This window comes from Rhyacophila brunnea, unplaced genomic scaffold, assembly GCF_057557595.1.
Source record: "Rhyacophila brunnea isolate RB1 unplaced genomic scaffold, BYU_Rbru_1.0 scaffold_1, whole genome shotgun sequence".
Taxonomy (NCBI): domain Eukaryota; kingdom Metazoa; phylum Arthropoda; class Insecta; order Trichoptera; family Rhyacophilidae; genus Rhyacophila; species Rhyacophila brunnea.
Genome location: NW_028232751.1, coordinates 37,981,488 through 37,999,670, shown reverse-complemented (window position 1 = coordinate 37,999,670; position 18,183 = coordinate 37,981,488). Strand labels below are relative to the sequence as shown.

The 18,183-nt window shown below is 33.8% G+C and overlaps 1 protein-coding gene across 2 annotated transcripts; it reads left to right on the top strand.

Annotated features, from left to right (window-relative positions):
• Positions 1-2,964: 2,964 nt before the first annotated feature.
• On the top strand, positions 2,965-16,789 carry Syx7 (syntaxin 7). Of its 2 annotated transcripts, none has more exons than XR_015071439.1 (8): positions 2,965-3,239; positions 5,555-5,624; positions 6,421-6,580; positions 7,810-7,900; positions 9,491-9,621; positions 9,945-10,100; positions 11,961-12,103; positions 16,663-16,789. XR_015071439.1 is itself a non-coding variant. In XM_085957128.1 (8 exons), exons 2-8 carry the CDS (start codon positions 3,131-3,133, stop codon positions 12,045-12,047), a joined length of 804 nt encoding a protein of 267 aa, XP_085813254.1. In that variant the 5' UTR covers positions 2,968-3,035; positions 3,127-3,130; the 3' UTR covers positions 12,048-12,926. The 2 variants fall into 2 exon arrangements, 1 of the variants encoding a protein (XP_085813254.1); XM_085957128.1 differs by lacking the exon at positions 16,663-16,789 and having other exon boundaries at positions 2,968-3,035; positions 3,127-3,239; positions 11,961-12,926.
• Positions 16,790-18,183: the final 1,394 nt, after the last annotated feature.

Here is an 18,183-nt window from a genome sequence, read left to right as displayed (position 1 = left end):
ACGAGGAAGGTTGCATTGCCGACGGCTACAACGCTCCAGTCATCAATATGGCCGAGGTCCCATCCTCGCCAATTGATGACAATCCCACCACAGGCCCAACAGGACATCATGTGGTGGCTTTAGGCGATAGGATCCTCAGAGTTGACAACGCAGGTACAAAAAAGCAGTTGGTCCCTCAGACAGACACATATCCAATCCCTTCTGGGGCGACTCAACTTCACACCCTACCTCCACGAGGAAGGTTGTATTGCCGATGGCTACAACGCTCCAGTCATCAATATGGCCGAGGTCCCATCCTCGCCAATTGATGACAATCCCACCACAGGCCCAACAGGGCATCATGTGGTGGCCCTAGGCGATAGGATCCTCAGATTTGACACAATGCAGGTACAAAAAGGCAGTTGGTCCCTCAGGCAAGCACATGTTCAATCCCTTCTGGGGGCGACTTAACTTCTCATCCTACCTCCACGAGGAAGGTTGCATTGCCGACGGCTACAAAGCTCCAGTCATCAATATTGTCGAGGTCACATTCTCGCCAATAGGCGACAATCCCACCACAGGCCTAACAGGACATCATGTGGTGGCTCCAGGTGATAGGCTCCTCATAGTTGACACACAGAACGACATTCAATCACTTCCTGACGACAGACGCAGCCGACACAGGCTAAGGAGCCCAACTGAATGAACACCACCTATCAGGTACGTGGGAACAAGACCAGTTAGCATGGCATGGCATTCCAACATGAAGGAAATGTTTGCAATTCAATCTCGGTTACAATCAATCATAGGATCAGATCTGCTTCTGCAGACAGACAACAAAACAGTGGTGGCATACATCAACAACGAGGCCGGCACAAAATCTGTCACCCTCCTAAACCTATGCCGACAGATACTAGTATTTACCAGTCGAGCTAACATCACGTTTACTGCACAATACTTCCGCAGAAATTACAACTGTGTGGCAGATCATCTCTCCCGCAGACAACTCATTCCCGAGTGGCACCTCATCAACACCGCAACCACCCCCCTGTTTCAAAGATGGGGTGTTTCCGAGGTGGATTTATTCGCAAGCGAAACAGCAGATGTCGTTGCAACGTATGTGTCACGAGACATTACAGACAGTGGCGCGCTGTTTCACGATGCCTTCAGCCGAGTATAGGACTTGCGTGGATATTCCCCCCACCAAACTTACTTTCACGAGTCCTAGCGCACCTGAACTCAGAAAAAGGGAAGTACTTACTAGTGGCACCGAGCTGGAAACAATGCTTTTGGGAAGTGGACTTACGAAAAAGGGCGACAGTACCTCCTTATACAATGCCTCACCTACATACGACACTAGTAGGTATGGAGACCAACCGTCCACCTCCAAGGACCCAGGACCTGTCCCTTTAACAAGGGTTATTTCGGGTGGGGTGAAATAACATCAAATTGAATGGTGGAAGAAAGGGCACTCCTTGCTTCCAAATGGCGGCCTTCGACTCTAACAATTTACAACCAGCTTGGAACAAATGGAAGACAATGACATGGTGTAACATGAACCTAATGGATCATAATAGCCCTCAACCAATGGAATTGGCCAGATACCTAGGCTACTTGCACAACATGGAGGGTTTGTCGTACAACACCATCCTGGTGCATAAGTCAGCCATAGCCACATTTTGCAAACCAATTATCATTGTAGATATCAGCATCAACGTGGTACCTAGTACAACACAATATGTTACAAGCAATTTCGGTACACAAAACGAAACCTGTCAAACCACCGGTTTGGGATCCAGGACGAGTGGTAGATCATCTTAGGAAAACAACACCGGTGGAGTACAACCTATTCGAAATGTCTCGTAGGACAGCTACATACTCGGCTGCTTCTCGCATCGGGACGAAGGGTTCATGACCTCACACTACTCAGTAATAGTAGACAATGGATTAGTGGATAAAGGTGATCACATAATTGTATGGCCAATGTTTTGCGCAAAGACAGATACCGCCAAGCATTGTCAATCGGAATGGAAGCTAAGCGCTTCCACGTGTCAAAACATCGACCCAGTATTCTGGTTACGGAAACTCGTCTGCATGTCAAACCCAAGGAGAGAGGAAGGATATTTCGGAATTATTTATATCTTCAAGAGAACCACCAAAACTAGCCACCAGGACAGTTATAGGGAATTGGATAAGGTCAGTACTGTTGGAAGCAGGTGTACAAGAACCACCAGGCAGTGTCCGCTCAGTGGTGGCTTCCTTAAACAGTAAATATACCCAATAGATGATATCTTAAAGAGAGGTAACTGGCGTAGTGTCGACATTTCACGACAACTACCAGAGAACGATGGACACACCACTATCAGAAGGGGAAAAGAACCCATTAACTTCTCTATTCAACTATATACATTGAAAGTCACGATGGTCTATACCTGGTCAATGAATCATTGTCACATACAGGAATTTGGCATACCCAACACCAGGTGATAACAAACAGATATCTCAAGGACTTCAAAGTCAAATTCGAATAATGAAAGGAGTTTTACCTACCAATAAAACTCTTATTATTCATGTTGACTTTGAAGTCCAGGTAACTTCTACCTGGTTCCTTGAGCCATATCATAATGAAAACAAAGGAATGCCAAACTCCCTACATAAAAAAGGCGAGCGGGTATGACCAGTAAATAAAAAGGGGAGAATGACCAACGAAAAGAAAAAGGAAAATAAATTAGTAGAATATAACCTCACGCGAAGAAGAAAGAGCAAACCCTATCTCAAGGACTTCAAAGTCAACATGAATAATAAGAGTTTTATTGGTAGGTAAAACTCCTTTCATTTTTATATTCCAACTACGAAAAAGTTACCGTTTGATTCGATACTTACAAAAACTATCGATACCGGTATTTTTAGAAGAAAAGTATTGATGCCAAAGTATTGAGGTAGGTATTTATACTTTTTAAACGGCCCCCCGCCCTAGCTCCAAGTGTCATCGTAAGTCGTACTGTCATCCAATATTTTTGTATGGCAGCGTTCTTTGTGTGATTTAAATTATTTAGGTAGTTTAATTGCTTGTCTCTACATCATAGTCATTATATGTAGCAGTATCTATTTGTAATTCGCGATACATTAAGTCTACACCATTTGCAGAATCATGGAATCATTTAATACGGACCAGTTTATTGGGGAGGCGACGGCGCAACCAGATTTCCCCAAGTTGTCTCAAACCATTGAGAGTAATATACAGAAGATATCGCAGAATGGTTAGTATTATTATTATTATACTTAAATAAATTAATCTAGTAAATGTATTTGTTTGGAAAATTGATCGATATCCGTATTGTAAATACGGTTAACATTACATTACGTATAGCTAACAACTGGCGAAAAATGATTCAAACAACTGTCGTTTGCTTATTTTCCTTGTTGATGTTGATTTATCTGAACATCTTATTGATGCGTTTGTCTATTAAGATGAATTAAAATGGTTTATTCGTAGATATATAATAATTTGTATAGGTCTGCCATGATATAGGACAGTTAAGTAGGTACCTACCTTAACAAGTATCTTTTTTTAAAATGAGACTGGACATCTCGAAACTACGTATTATTATGCTTGATATAACCTGATTTGAGAATATTGCCCAGGAAAGATTTGTAGGATTGTTGACATTAAGAAAATGAAAAGATTTATAATAAAAGTTGCAAATAGATTTAAACCTAAATTTGAAGAATAAATTAATAATTCAATTAATTAGGGAATATTCTACAACCATTGATTAATTTAAAACAACTTATAATTTATTGTAAATTAATTTTTAAACTCTTCTGTATAATGTTGTGTCTAACTAGACATGAGTTTTAACAGATAATAACAATCATTGAAAAAGCTTGGTTATTGCTTATTGTTCTTGATTGGGCTTTAGAGCAACTTAGAACATAACAATTATTTCATGAAAAAATCATTGTCATTTTTGGTTAAAAGGCTTCCTTTGTAAATATGCATAATTGTCACATTTGGAGTAATGAATAGCCACATGCTATTCTTAAAACACCTTTACATCCACAAAAATTAACAGTTTGGTGTGGTTTATGGTCTGGAGTTGTAATTGAACTGTATTTTTTTGAAAACGATAATGGCAATGCAGTTATTGTCAACGGATAACGATACGGAAACATGATAACTGATTTTTTCTGGCATGAATTTGATGATTTTGATCTGGAGAATATGTGGTTCCAATAAGATGCTGCAACATGCCACACAGCTTGTGACACAATCAACTTATTGGGAGTTAAATTAAAAATATATACCTATCTCTTATTTGATAACCTTATGAGGATGATGAATAGAAACGAGGGTAGTGAACTGAAGTGACGATAATCAGGTAGGGTTGCCTGTATTAAGGAATTACGCGTTTATTCTTCCCACATAGATAATTACAAATGTTATCATGAAATCGAGGTTACAAATAAATACTATGCGACTCAAATTCCTCAGATAAGAAATTTGTGCCCTATATAGTAAGCAGGAAATGCTGATTTTGATTCTATGAAATTTATGTAATCGAGTGACATGTAGTGATTCTAATGAACGTCTCGGAATGAGTGACGTAACACATGTGACGTGATGTTAATACAAATGCTCGTAAGAGAGTGGAAGATCTCTGAGTGTCTTTTTGTATAGCATTTTATTGCCTGAAAAACTGCATAGTATTACTATTTTGAAATGACTATGAAAAGCATGTTTGATTAGTCAGGTGTGTTTTGTTTCGTAAATTGTAAATAAATAATGAATATCACTTTAGCAAAATCAGCTCTCTTTTGAAATTTAATTGACCTACATAAATGACTTATTTCACCATAAGTATCGTTTTGGGATTTTGAACAATATAATGTTGCAATAGAAAATCATAGTTAAGAAGTAATGGTTTTCTGCCAAATCATGCTGCATGGTAGGATGCCCAATTCCGACAACACTATGTAATAGTATCGCCTTATGTCATTTTACTGTAAATGCTTCAGGGCAATGGTATACCAGTGATCAATACTGACCAGAAAATCAACAAGTATTGTACATTTGCACAGAGAGACAAATGAATATAAGCAGTCATGTTTTTCTGCTTGTGTCTTGGCCGTAATATTATCATGAATAAAAACTTGACAGTGCATAACTTGATTTATGTGCCCAGTGGTCTTGTAGAATTAATATTATACAGCTTCACAGTTTTGACTTTGTCCGAAGATTGCAGCGCAGTTCAATCAATTAGGATTGGGAGACTGCGATGGCTAGGTCATGTGCACCGTATGAATGACAATGAACCGGCAAAGAGAGTGATGTCCAGCAATCCAATAGGACGTAGAAGAAGAGGGAGGCCAAAGATTCGCTGGTTAGATGGAGCTGCCAGTGACTGCCGTATTCTGGGGGTACCAAATTGGAAAGCGGCCACACTGGATAGGGAAGGTGGAGGGAGCTGTTGGAGGAGGCCAGGACCCACACCGGGTTGTCGCGCCCCTGATGATGATGACAGTTTTGACTTACTATGAATGACTTTTTAAATTATTTATTGGTTATTTCTAGTATCATCAATGCAAAAAATGGTCAACCAGTTGAACTCTTCGCAAGACTCCCAAGTTATAAGGAATCAATTGTAAGCATAATCAATTTCTTTAATATAAAAGCCACCCATAATAAAGGAAAAGCAACGGCTATAGGCTCTACAACGTAAATAATTATTGACAAAATTTTTCATTTAACTAAAATTCACTGTTAACTTAGATGTATTGGAAATTAGATAAGCTACTGTAAGTATGCATTTAACATAAGAGCGCCTGAAGTGCCTAGCGCTAATAGTGTGTAAATTAAACTATCATGATAATAACTATTTTTTACACGTAATAGTGCTGACTGTCTCACCAATCTCATTCTTCAAGCATTAGCGAGACGGGTTGTTATCATTGTATGGTGCTATTTGATAGGTTGTGAAAATCGGTAAACTTCAGAATGCGCTGCGTAGTGTATATTTTTTCCGGCAAGTTCCAACTATCGCGTGAAAATTCAGAAGCTTCTGAACTTTTTTGATCCATACATGCAATCTTGCAACTTGCATGATAATGCGCGTTTACATGTGCATTTTATTGTTAGGGTCTGTCAGCAGTGACTCCATGCACGTATACGGGGTATAACACATGTTTACAAGAACCCATTCATTATCGGTACTATAATCCAATGTGGAAACGTCTCCATTTCCTCTATTTGCTGCACACTTCCTCTACTGCAGCAAGGATGCTGTATCTCTTTCTACACAGTCCTTCCAACATGGTTGCATCTTCCTCGCCACAAAGTATCTATGGTCACATACTGGTCTGAAGATGTGTGATATTAAATATGTGAATTCGTTAACTTTCACAATATTGACAAATGATGTATTGTTTTTATATTTCCAGTCAACAGATACAAAATTATACGCAGCAATTGGCGAGAGATACATCATCTTTGCTGAAAACAATTATGACAATGCCTCTGCAGTCAGCTGACCAACGCCAACAGAAACTAACCAGAGAAAGGCTTGGTGATGAATTTTTGAAAGCATTGCACTTATTTCAGGTAATTGTTTCTGATACAAATGATTTAAATTTAATATGAAGTTGAAAATTTTGATCGTAGTTTTAGTTGTTGATTATTCTTCGAATGCAAGAATATGTTAAAATGTTTGGCACAAAATGATGATAGTTGTAAAATGGTAATACGTTAAGTAATTAATTTTAAGGAAATATTCAATCGAAAATCTTCATTTACTGCGAATGGGTTAGCCATTGCATTCGAAGATAATCAATAGCTAACATTACTATGGTAACTCGCTATCTATAGTGTCCCGGTCTGACTATAGTCGGCCTTGACTATAGTCAGTCTATAGTCATCTCTCTCTGAAATAACACTACAGCCTCTGTCACCAAATATTCTAGCAAATAGCCAGCAGTGTATTTCACAGTAATATTATTTGTATTGTATATTTCTTTCAAAGTTTAAGATGTTTTATTAGTATTTTTGTTTAGTGGTGGGTTTCTGGTTATTTTACATTTAAATAACTAGAATTTTGGTTTTATGATATATTACAGAAAATATATTTGTTTTTATTTCTGGGCTTGCAGTCTTTACCAACAACAATAAAATGTCTCTATGAATGTACTTAATAAAAATGTTCTGTACATATCAGTGGTAAAAGGTGGAGGTAGGCTGTTAAGATCCGCCATAAACAGTGCACACTAAACTTTGTCAGTCATACATATTTGTTTTCATTGAAATAAAACTACAATTTACAGATGGTGTTCGTTAATTTTTTAAATTCAATTAAACCCTACGAACCAAGCCATAATAGATAATAGTCAAAAAATACTCATCCATCTAGAAAATATCTCAAATTATGCAATTAAATCATCCATAACTTTGGATATTTTATAGATATAACAATATTTTTTATCTATTATAGTCTGGTTTAGGCAGGGCTTAATGAATTAAACGAAAGAACCAACAAAATGTGTAATAATTATGTGTTCCGAATCCAACGAAAACAAAGAAGTATGAATGAAAAAGTGTGCACAATTTTAGTCGTATCGCCCAAAATATATCAAAACTATTATGGTTTGGTTAGGCAGGGTTTAATTGATTTTTAAAAACTAACCAACACCATCTGTAAATTGCAGTCTTAGTTCAATAAAATCAAATACGTATGGCTAACAAAGTTAAATGTTCACTGTTTATGGCAGATATTACCAGCCTACCTCCACCCTTCGCTACTAGTACCTATTAATTATTTTTTGTTAATTTTTATTTAGGCGACACAAAGAAAAGCTGCCCAGAAATCTAATGAAGATGTTCGTCGGAATAAACCTGTGAAGATTAATATTGGGGATCCTTTCCAATTAGGTAAGTTTCATGAAGTCGTGTTTAATTTATTGTATACACAAAATATCTGTTACAATTATCAAAGAACATGAAACTGGTTACAAAATACTTTAAAATTAAAAGTACAGTAAATCTTTTTTAATACTAAATTGATAGGACCGAAAATTGAAAAAACTTCCGGACCTGGCACCATGACTTTTCACATATTCTATCATCTCAGGTAGCCAAATCTCAAAACAAATTGCATCTCTCTAAGTGGCTTATCAAAGCAACAGAAGCATGTGCGTGGTGTCAAGTTGGGTGGATTAGTAGAAGGTATGATCATTTCTGCGACTGGAAACATGACTTTTCTGTTTGTCTATTGTCTCAGGTAGACGAATCATAAATGAAACTGAGTCTTGTTAGAAGCATCATGTTTTGTTATTATAAGCAGATATCGAATTCATATTGAATTCAAACTTGAAGTTGGGTACAGAGGGGTGGAGTCCATTCAGGTCAAGACCCTAAGTCTTGAGGTTCTGATGATGAAGAAGAAAAATGTTGCTAACATCAAAGAAACAAAAAAATTGTACAACTTATGTACCCTAATTTTCATGAATTTTTTTTTATCGAAGAATTAAAAAAATATACTTTGCTTCAGAATCAAAATACTAGTACACTGAGAGTTCTTACTTTAGGCTTCATGCGCCTTATTGTACATAGGTATAAAAGACAGTAAAACCAATAAACTGCCTGGCACCATGCACATTCTTGAAACCAATCCAACCAAATAACTTTAAATAATATTCAAAGTCTAATTGCGTCTCTCATATTATACATACTAAGCTAAAGCGCTCGCTCAGTGTCATTGTAATTCCAACTTGGGGGGTAAGGAGTTGGATCCACGACCACTTCTGGTGCTGGCATGGTTTTCGTCTATACTATCAATTCGGGTAAACGAATCACAAAATAAACCCTGTGCAGGCAAATCTGAGGCGTGTGACCAAGTTACAGACCTCGATTTCATTCTGATTTTTTCATCACTTTTTGACTTGGCTCAGAGCTGTATTACGCGCTCCTGTTGAATAATCATATTTATTTTATGTTATCCAGTAAGTTGTCGTTCTTGTTAAATACTATTACAATCAATAAAATACAGAGAAATACATATAGAAAAAAATATAACGTTTCTGCCGGGAACTAGAATTAACCTCAAAAAAGTACTGAAAACGATTTAAAAAAAAAATACAAGTTAAATATTTATACGTGTCCACTGCTCAGGTCGACTGATTTGTGGTCAGGACCGTAGTATTAGTTTGAAGAATGTAATCATTAATTTTCTGTTACTTTTGTAAAGTAAAATATTTCTTAATGCTTATGAAAAGCTATAATCATAACCACCATTTGCCTATAGTTTAATATATTTTATTAATGACGAATTGTATATTTCATTTCAATTTAGTATTGATAAAAAAAAAAAAAATATATATATATATATAGATAAAATATACATAAAAAGCAAATGTTACCAGTTACCTTGATAATTTTAACAAATATGTTTGATTCCATGGTTTAATATAACAATTGTTTACTGCAAATATCAGTATATCTGACATTTCTTTTCTAACGTAGGTATGAGTGGCAACAATGAATTGATCGCATTGGAGAATACGCAAAAACAACGACAGGAGCAGATTGATATTCCTACAGATCAGGAGATCAGGGATTATGAAGAAAGGGAGCGCCGTGTTGTAGAGTTAGAGGTAGGTCATCGACCTGTAACTAACCAGAGATTTTTAATCTCTTTATGATTATTTTGTGTATCAACAGTTTTCTTTTATAACTTCATAAGTTAAGTTTTGTTTCAGAAATCAATTTATGTGAATTTATGGAATTATCATTAATTATTTAACGACTTCCAAAGATTGACAAGTTAGAGGGGCAACGTTATCAAATATTTTGTTATATTGGGCATCTCTGCTGATTTTGAGTGCTGTGTTTTATATTTTTCTAAAAATTAACTGATATTTGTGAATGATTTGTTATATTTCATTTGTATTTACTGTGTACTTATTTTGTGTTATAGCAAAATATCACGAGTGTCAATGAAATCTTCAAAGAGCTCGGTTCGATGATTCATGAGCAGTCAGAAATGGTGGATTCTATTGAGGCCAATGTTGAGCATACAACGGGATACATTGAGAGTGGAACTCAACAAATTAGACAAGCTGCAGATTCTCAGGTAAATTATCTCATTATAATATGCACATATTGATACAGTAAAACCCCATTACTTTGAACATGGTTAATTCGAAATTCGGCATTAATCAAAATTTTCATGACAATTCATAAAATCTATATATTTCGAACAATTTAACAAAATTGGAATATTAAAAAGATTATTCAAATTTTACTGTTTGCCTTTCTTAATTCGATTTTCGATTTTTCATTACTTTTTACTATTTTGTAATTTTTTGCGATATTCTGTCCAGTTGATTTCGAATTAACGGGGAAAGCTGTATTAGTTATTAACAAATAATAATCAACAGTTCAATTAGTATTATAAATATAGCTCCAAAACCCATCATCCACACATCCACTAGTAAGGAACATTTACTATAACACTATAAAACAGCTTCGAATGATAGGAACAAACCCTAGATTCTTCTAGATAAGAGGACACAGGGATAGCTGGGAATGAGAAAGCTGATAAATACGCTAAACAAGCCACAGCAGGTAAAAGATCTTCAACCTACACACATTTTCCCCTACAAATCAAAAACTAAATGAAAACACAATAGAGAGCTATGGAACAACAGATACACAAGGAACAATAATGCAGAAGTTTATTCCAAACATAATCTCTGCCATCACTCTTGTGAGGAACATAAAAGTATCACACAAACTCACAGAGATACTAACAGGCCACGGAGCACTGCGAGCAAGGCCTGAACAAAAACGATGCATACGTGCGAGTGAGAAAGTATTCGGCACCCTTATAATCTCTGCGACACGCGCTAAAGTAAGATAAAAGGTTTACAGATGTGGGAAATGTTTTGCTACGGTGTCGCTGCCAAATCTTAGTTTATTGCTTAATTTTAATATCAAGTGACCTAGTGTTTCTTTAAAATAATTTTTATTATGGATATCTTTACCTAATGGTTCCATTTTGACCGCTTAAAAATACTATATACCATAAAAAAATAGAAAATTATATTTTAATTCTGAGCGCCTAGTGTGAGCACTTTGGGCGAGCACTAGCGAAATGGTCTATGGTCTCAAACATTTATATACGAATGCGTTCGCTCGCCCACAAACCAAACGCACGGCACGCAGCTTCATTTAGCAATGCAATGGGTGGCATCTAGATGCATCTATAGTCTAAGACTGCAGAGCCTATCTACATAGATTTAAATTTAGGGACGATGACTGTTGTCTATGTGACGGCTACAAATCTCAAACTGTGTGGCATGTCATAAACGACTGCCTCATACTAAAAAAGGAGCGATGGACTCTCAGAACTCTATGTAGACAGCATAACCATGAAATTGACCTCCAAAAACCTTACAAAATACTAAACAATAAAACAACACAAGAACAACTACACAAATATTTAATAAAATTAAAGATATAAATGGAGAAACATAATTAGCTGCACGTCAATGTAACTTACACTCCCAACCACCTTGTACGAAAAAGCAAGGGCATGGTTATTTAAAAAAAAATATAGCTGTATTACAAAAAGAATGTTACATACTTACTGCAATTATTGTTTTTTAAAACAATTTTAATTTGCTACTTTTCCTCTTAAATTATTTATCAATGCTTACAGTAATCTGCTTTTTTTAAATTTGTGAACAATCATTTCATAATGTTCTGTCACCTCGTTAACTAAAGCCTTAATATAATGTTTCATGTCATACCAAGGGAATGTCTATCTAAATTATTTAAAAAAAATATAGAGAGTAAGAAAGTATAGACACTAAATCCACTTGAAGAAATAGACTTCTGGATAGAGAAATGGACTTCTTAATAGAGTTTTGATAATGAAATAAACAATGATTATGTTCCTTATTCCCAATTTATTTTTAATTATTTCCAGAGCAAAGCGAGGAAGAAGAAGTTATTTTTGGTCTGTATAGGAGTAATTATTCTGACAATAGTGCTAATAGTAATTTTTGCACGTTGATTCAATATTATATTTCCGGATAAGATGATGCATGCATTGTCAAATCATTTATTCTTGTGAGTATGTACCTATTTGAATATATTATTTAATTTTTTATAAATGGAAATGGTTGCAATTCATTTTTGTGATTTTTTTCCAATTGATATTTATGCTTTTGGGGGTTTTCACGTAAGAATGCACCGAGCAGAGCACTAAAAGCTAATTTGACTAAATTCAAAATCGTTTTATAAATGTGAAACATGTATAATATTTGTATATTTTTATTATTTAAAATGGCTTTATAATTTAATAGAAATTACATATACAAGTAGGTATACATTATATGTATATAAAACGATTTAAAATTGTTGTCAAAAAAATACTCTGTCAGGCACATTCTTAATAGAGTGATTGTTTTGGAAAAAGTATTTGACTGATATTAATTACTATTGTAAGAATTATGGTTATTTTTGTTATTCCTCTACTATCTTGGGTATTGGCCAAAATGTTAAGGTAATCTATTCATTATAGGAAAACTCAATATTTGTAATTGACACTTAAGCATTACACTTTTTATGTATCCATGTTAGTATACACATAAATACATATTCGTCCTGTTTAGAAGTTATGTCTATCTATATTGATGATATTTGTCACATTTTGTTAAAAAGGTTTACATAAAAGTACCAGGGAAGAAGGAAATCTAAAAGGTTTTGTTTCATCCTATACCGTTGTCATGATCTTTTACATTATGTGATACGTATCTATGTAATAATTTAAGTATGATAAAAATCGTAGAGTTTATACTGGCTGTAATATTTAAACACCTCATAAGAAGATCTAGATGAGTATTGTACACAGCTATGGCGAAGACAGGCAGGAAGGCTACTGATGATAACCAAAAAGAATAATAAATACATACATGAAAGTTAGACTACGAAACTTGTATGTTGAAAATAATATGATTTATATTGATAAAATACACACAAATACTTGAAATTTTAAATGTTTAAGTGAAATATAAATTATGTATTTTTTAAATATTATGTATGTACATACACATATCACACTTAACCCCTGTTGTTCGTCAGTGTTCTTGTGTCTTCCTAGGTCATGTCAGTATTCTCTAGTTTGCATTTGCTGTTTTTATAAGCTATGGTGAGATAATTCTGGGTGTATCTTATGTCCAGATCATACTCGCATCGTGCACACTTACAATGTGGACATAATATACTCAGAATTTTGTCATTGGTGGCTGTGGTAACAGCAAATAAATAAATGGGAATGACAAATGAACTGGGGCTGTCACACCCTGTCTTATCTGGCATTATTCAGGTAACAAGATTAACCGCTAAAATTTTGATATGTAGTTTACTAACTGCATATAAATTTCTGCATCTTTTATATTTCACCGCAGCATAGCACTAGTGGTTTTCATACATGTTTTAGTATGAATTATTGTCTGATAATCAATACAATAAAATAGACGTCGCCACTAACACTTATTATAATTCGGACAAATAAATTATTTTGCACTATTTGTAGCACTAGAAATGTTATTTATCGACACTCCCTACAATCCCGTATCTGCAACATGACATTTTACAGGAGAGTGTCTCAAAGATTCAAAACGCAATTGCAAAGTAACGGCTGCATGTATCTTCTTCAAAATTGGGACAGTGCTACCATTTTAAATCTAGTTTATTATTTCACTTAAAATTTTGCTCAAAAGTTTATAGTTTTTGAGATATTACAGATACGGCATTGTACTTCAGATTCGAGGTAGAGATTTTTCGTTATAAGTGGCAGATACAAGATTATATTTCGAACTTGATATGTATGTAGACCATTCTTATAAGTGGCACAAACGAGGTGGTACTTGGAATCTGAAACACACACTTTTCTAGTAAGTCACACATTCGGGGTTATTTTCGGGTACGACTAATTAATAAAAGGTAGGGAAATATCAGTTAGTTTTACTTCTTTAAAAAGATACTGGTATTGAGTATGGACGTCATTATTTTGGGATTATTTAATGGATTTATGAAAATTCAGTTCATACTTATTAATTGTTTTTAATATTTTTTTTAAATGAAAAAAATGGTATAAAATAAAAGTACTTTACTTTAAATGAAACTAAATAGAGCAAAATCTTACTGGGCCCCTCAGATGATGGTTACTTAAACCCTGACGACTAAAATTATTAAACATGGAACATGCTTTGCCTACTGATTCCCTGAATGCTGGTTGTCCAAATTCGAAAGAAAATAAAATAAATTGCGGGGCGCGGGTTTATACGTCATTCGCGGCCGACACATGCAAAAGCATGTTCTATGCTAAAAAACAATATTTTTTAAATAGATAAGATTTCTCAGAGTACAAAGAATAATCATCAACTTTTAAAATTCAGCTTTAGCTTTTTAAAAGATTAAAAACTTAAACCTTATTACAATTAGACAGTAATAAACCTGAGTTTCAAGACAAAACAGAGAAAATTATGACACTTGGCACGCTTCCCGCGTACACACCGGTAACTGGGAGTTCCCTGTAAATTTCTTGCATGCTTTCAGCGTATACACCGGTAACAGAGAGTTCCCCGTATATAGGACAGAGACTGCAAGTAGTTTATACTTAACGTAAAAACGGTGAAGTAAGTACTCTTCCCAATGTTTTTTATGCCTACCCATAGAAATGAGTGCATAGACAACGAAAATACAAAAGACGTATAATCAGGTAAATGCCACATATATGATTACAGGTAGGGAGTGTCAGTATGTTAATGTTTGATCTTACATATTTTTTTTACAAGTCAAAGTAGATAAAATAATATTAAATAATCTTTTGTTATGGAGTCTTCGCCGTTGGTACATATTTACTCTATATCTCCTATCGTTAAATTTATTTTAGAAATGAAAAATTAACTGTAGTAGTCATTACCATTACATAATAAATAAAATACCTATATGTTCTTCTAATGTTCTTATAATGAACTTTCCTCGTGAAATTCATTATTGATTTTCTATTTTCATTTAATAAGTAAGTGCAATCCTTAGCTGGTATTAGAAGAAATCAATATAATATATTATCCCGTTCTTCATTCCTTTTATTATAATGCTATTATTATTTGTAATCAATATTGATTATAATATTAGTGTTACTTTAATTATCATTTATGAATGTTGATCAGATGGGGTTTTTTGTATATAATGTCTGGGATTTGTAGATAGTGGTCTTAATGAAATGCTATATGACTATGGCTTCAGTAAAATTCACTGAAAACTGTTGACTAATTACCATTCACGTAATATGCGGGTGGCAATGCGACTTAATATTTTCTGCAGTTCCTATTCCAGAAAAAACGACAAAAATTTATTAAAAAGTGTCGCCACAGAGCACTTGAGTCACAACTTCAGGATTAACGAAGAAACCTCATAGATAAAAAGTATTTTATTAGTTTGAATGATTTACATATTGTGCTCTATTTTCATGTATTATTAAAATTAATATATTTTTCTTTACATACCAATTTTATAATTCCTCACTATATAATTAATATTATTGGTTAAAGTTAATTTGAATATAAGGCTGATCAAGGCCCACTACAATTGAAGGCCACAGCCAATATTTCACACCGAACCTAAATGGTCCCATTTCGTAGCGTCAAAATCAAAATGTTCCTATTTTTCATTAAAACTAAATATTTAAACCAGGCTTGGTTTGTATTAAATCAAACACCAAAAAGTACTAATTGAGACCACCGTAAAAACTATATGAAGGGAATTGTTGCTCAAAATATATAATATACAGTAAAAAAAGCCTCATCCGACTTTATGTAAAATATTTAAATTTTACACAACAAAAAATGATTTTTTTGGAACTTTTAAAATTCATGTTTTTAAATGTCTAATAAAGAAAAAAACGGAAACATATTTTACAATATTTATATTTATAATATGTACATATTTTATTATTTAATTTATAAGCTCTCTCCACTGATTTATAAGGATAGATTTATTAAAAGTTTTTAAAATATTGTGTAATGTAATCATATTTAAATATTTATTTTACCATGACATTGAAATCACTGGAAAAAAATTAGTTTAGTTATAATAATTAGGCTTACCATAATTATGAAACTCTAAACCGGGACAGGAACGGGAGATAGGTCAAAGAAACAAATTTAACCACTAACTATTGTTTTATTATTAAAAGTATGTACAAAAGAAGAATTCTGGAGCAGCAGAAATTTAAATTTATATATTTATTGTACCAGTCGCTGGAATGAACTTTTTTCAGCATTTGATCATTTTTTTTAATTTTCTCATAAAAATAGTTAAAAATAGTAGTGGCGTAAACTGTGTAGATAAGAACATATTTATATATTTTCATAACAAGAGCTTCAATTTCGATTGGCAGACCTTCCACAGCAGATTGAAGTATAGTGTGTACAATATGTGCTCCACATCCGATGCCGACGATATTAATACCAAGTTCTTGTTTGAGTCGGCTGTAAACGTTATTTTGCCCTATTCTATGTACGCCTCCAAAATTCGTGTTACATGAAAATTGTCACCACAAAATGGAGCCATCTTTTTATCAATCTCATGACAACGTAATATTGAAATTATGTTTTCAGTCAATATTTCCGATGTCTCGCCGTGAACGGACTGAAAATCCAGCAGTTTTACGTGCACACCTTCCAATGGTAAAAAGTATCAAACAACAACAGGCGCTAGTTTTACTTCTTTTCTATTTGAAGTGTTGTTAGTAACACTAAAAAATGCGTGTTCTGTCTACAGCCAATCATGATAATTTATTATTGCCAATCATTCATACGCGGAATAACAGCCGGGATAAAATGCCAAACCGGCCGGGACGCCGGCACCAATGTGTGAAACCGGGATGTACGGTAAGCCTAGTTATAATAATAACAATTAGTGAGGATAGGAGGTGTGATAATTAGATTATAAATTACTTTATAATATATACATATTTTATATAAAAAAATGTATAATATACACGAGTAATGTATCCTCATGTAGTGTTATGAAATTATTACTTTTCCGTACTATTTATTTATTAGATGATTAAAAACATTTTTTGTTTTAAAAGTCCCACAAAAAATCATTTTTTCTTTTGTAAAATTTAAATAATTTACAAAAAAGTTGGATGACTCCACTTTGACTTTTATGTATATTTTCCATTAAATAGTTTTTACAATTGTCTCAATTTGTAACTCCACGATAAATGATTTAATAAAAACCTAAAAATCTGTATTGCATATTTATTTTTAATGAAAAAGAGGAAGATTTTGATTTTGACAGCTAGGAAATGGGTCCACTCAGTTTTGATGTGAAATATAGTCTGTAGTAGTGCGCCTTGGGCTGATTCATTATTGTAGCCACTGATGTGATATAAAATCAGTACTAATAATAGTTATCTTGTTTTATTTATTTCACAGTGGCCATTTGTATTATTTTCTGTATATACTGTACTGAATGGTAGTAATATTTTATAATTTATAATGTATATTATGTGTAAGTTTTTTTTTGTAGTAGAAATGATAATATTATCGTCTATGTAAGTTCAATACCGCGGAAGAACCATTTGTCAAAATGTTCAGAAGGGACAAGAAACCTTGCAATTTCGTCAATAAAAAAAGATAAAAAATAAATTTAAATGCAGTTTATTGTGTCTTCCTGTTATTAGAAAATATATTTTTACTATCATATGCGTCTGTGGCCATATATTGCCATAGGATTATTTTGTAAATCAGTTGGACCTTACGCGGTATTGCCGCAATTCTCCGCTCGTCCGCTGTATTGGGTCTAGGGATAAACGCGGTCTTGCTTGCTTCTGTAGTATTGATAATTCATGCACGGTATTGATTTTAACCGACTGCAAGTAGTCTATTGGTCAATTTAAAAATTTGAATGCATCAATCAATGCAGCTTGTGCCGTTTAACCGAGAGTGCCAAAAATACGTATTTTGAACATATTGGCTCATACGCAGTATTGAACTTATGCTATTTTTATTATTTACAATTATTTTTTACCACTTAAGGCTCACAGTTACAAATAATTTATTGATACTATTATAATATTTATAATCGAATTTGCATAATTGATATAATATTTTAGTTCACTTTGAAATATA

Coding starts and splice junctions, on each gene's coding strand:
- Syx7 (XM_085957128.1), top strand. CDS start 3,131: ATGGAATCATTTAATACGGACCAGTTTATTGGGGAGGCGACGGCGCAA. Junction 3,240..5,554: donor ACAGAAGATATCGCAGAATG/GTTAGTATTATT, acceptor GGTTATTTCTAG/TATCATCAATGCAAAAAATG. Junction 6,581..7,809: donor AAGCATTGCACTTATTTCAG/GTAATTGTTTCT, acceptor ATTTTTATTTAG/GCGACACAAAGAAAAGCTGC.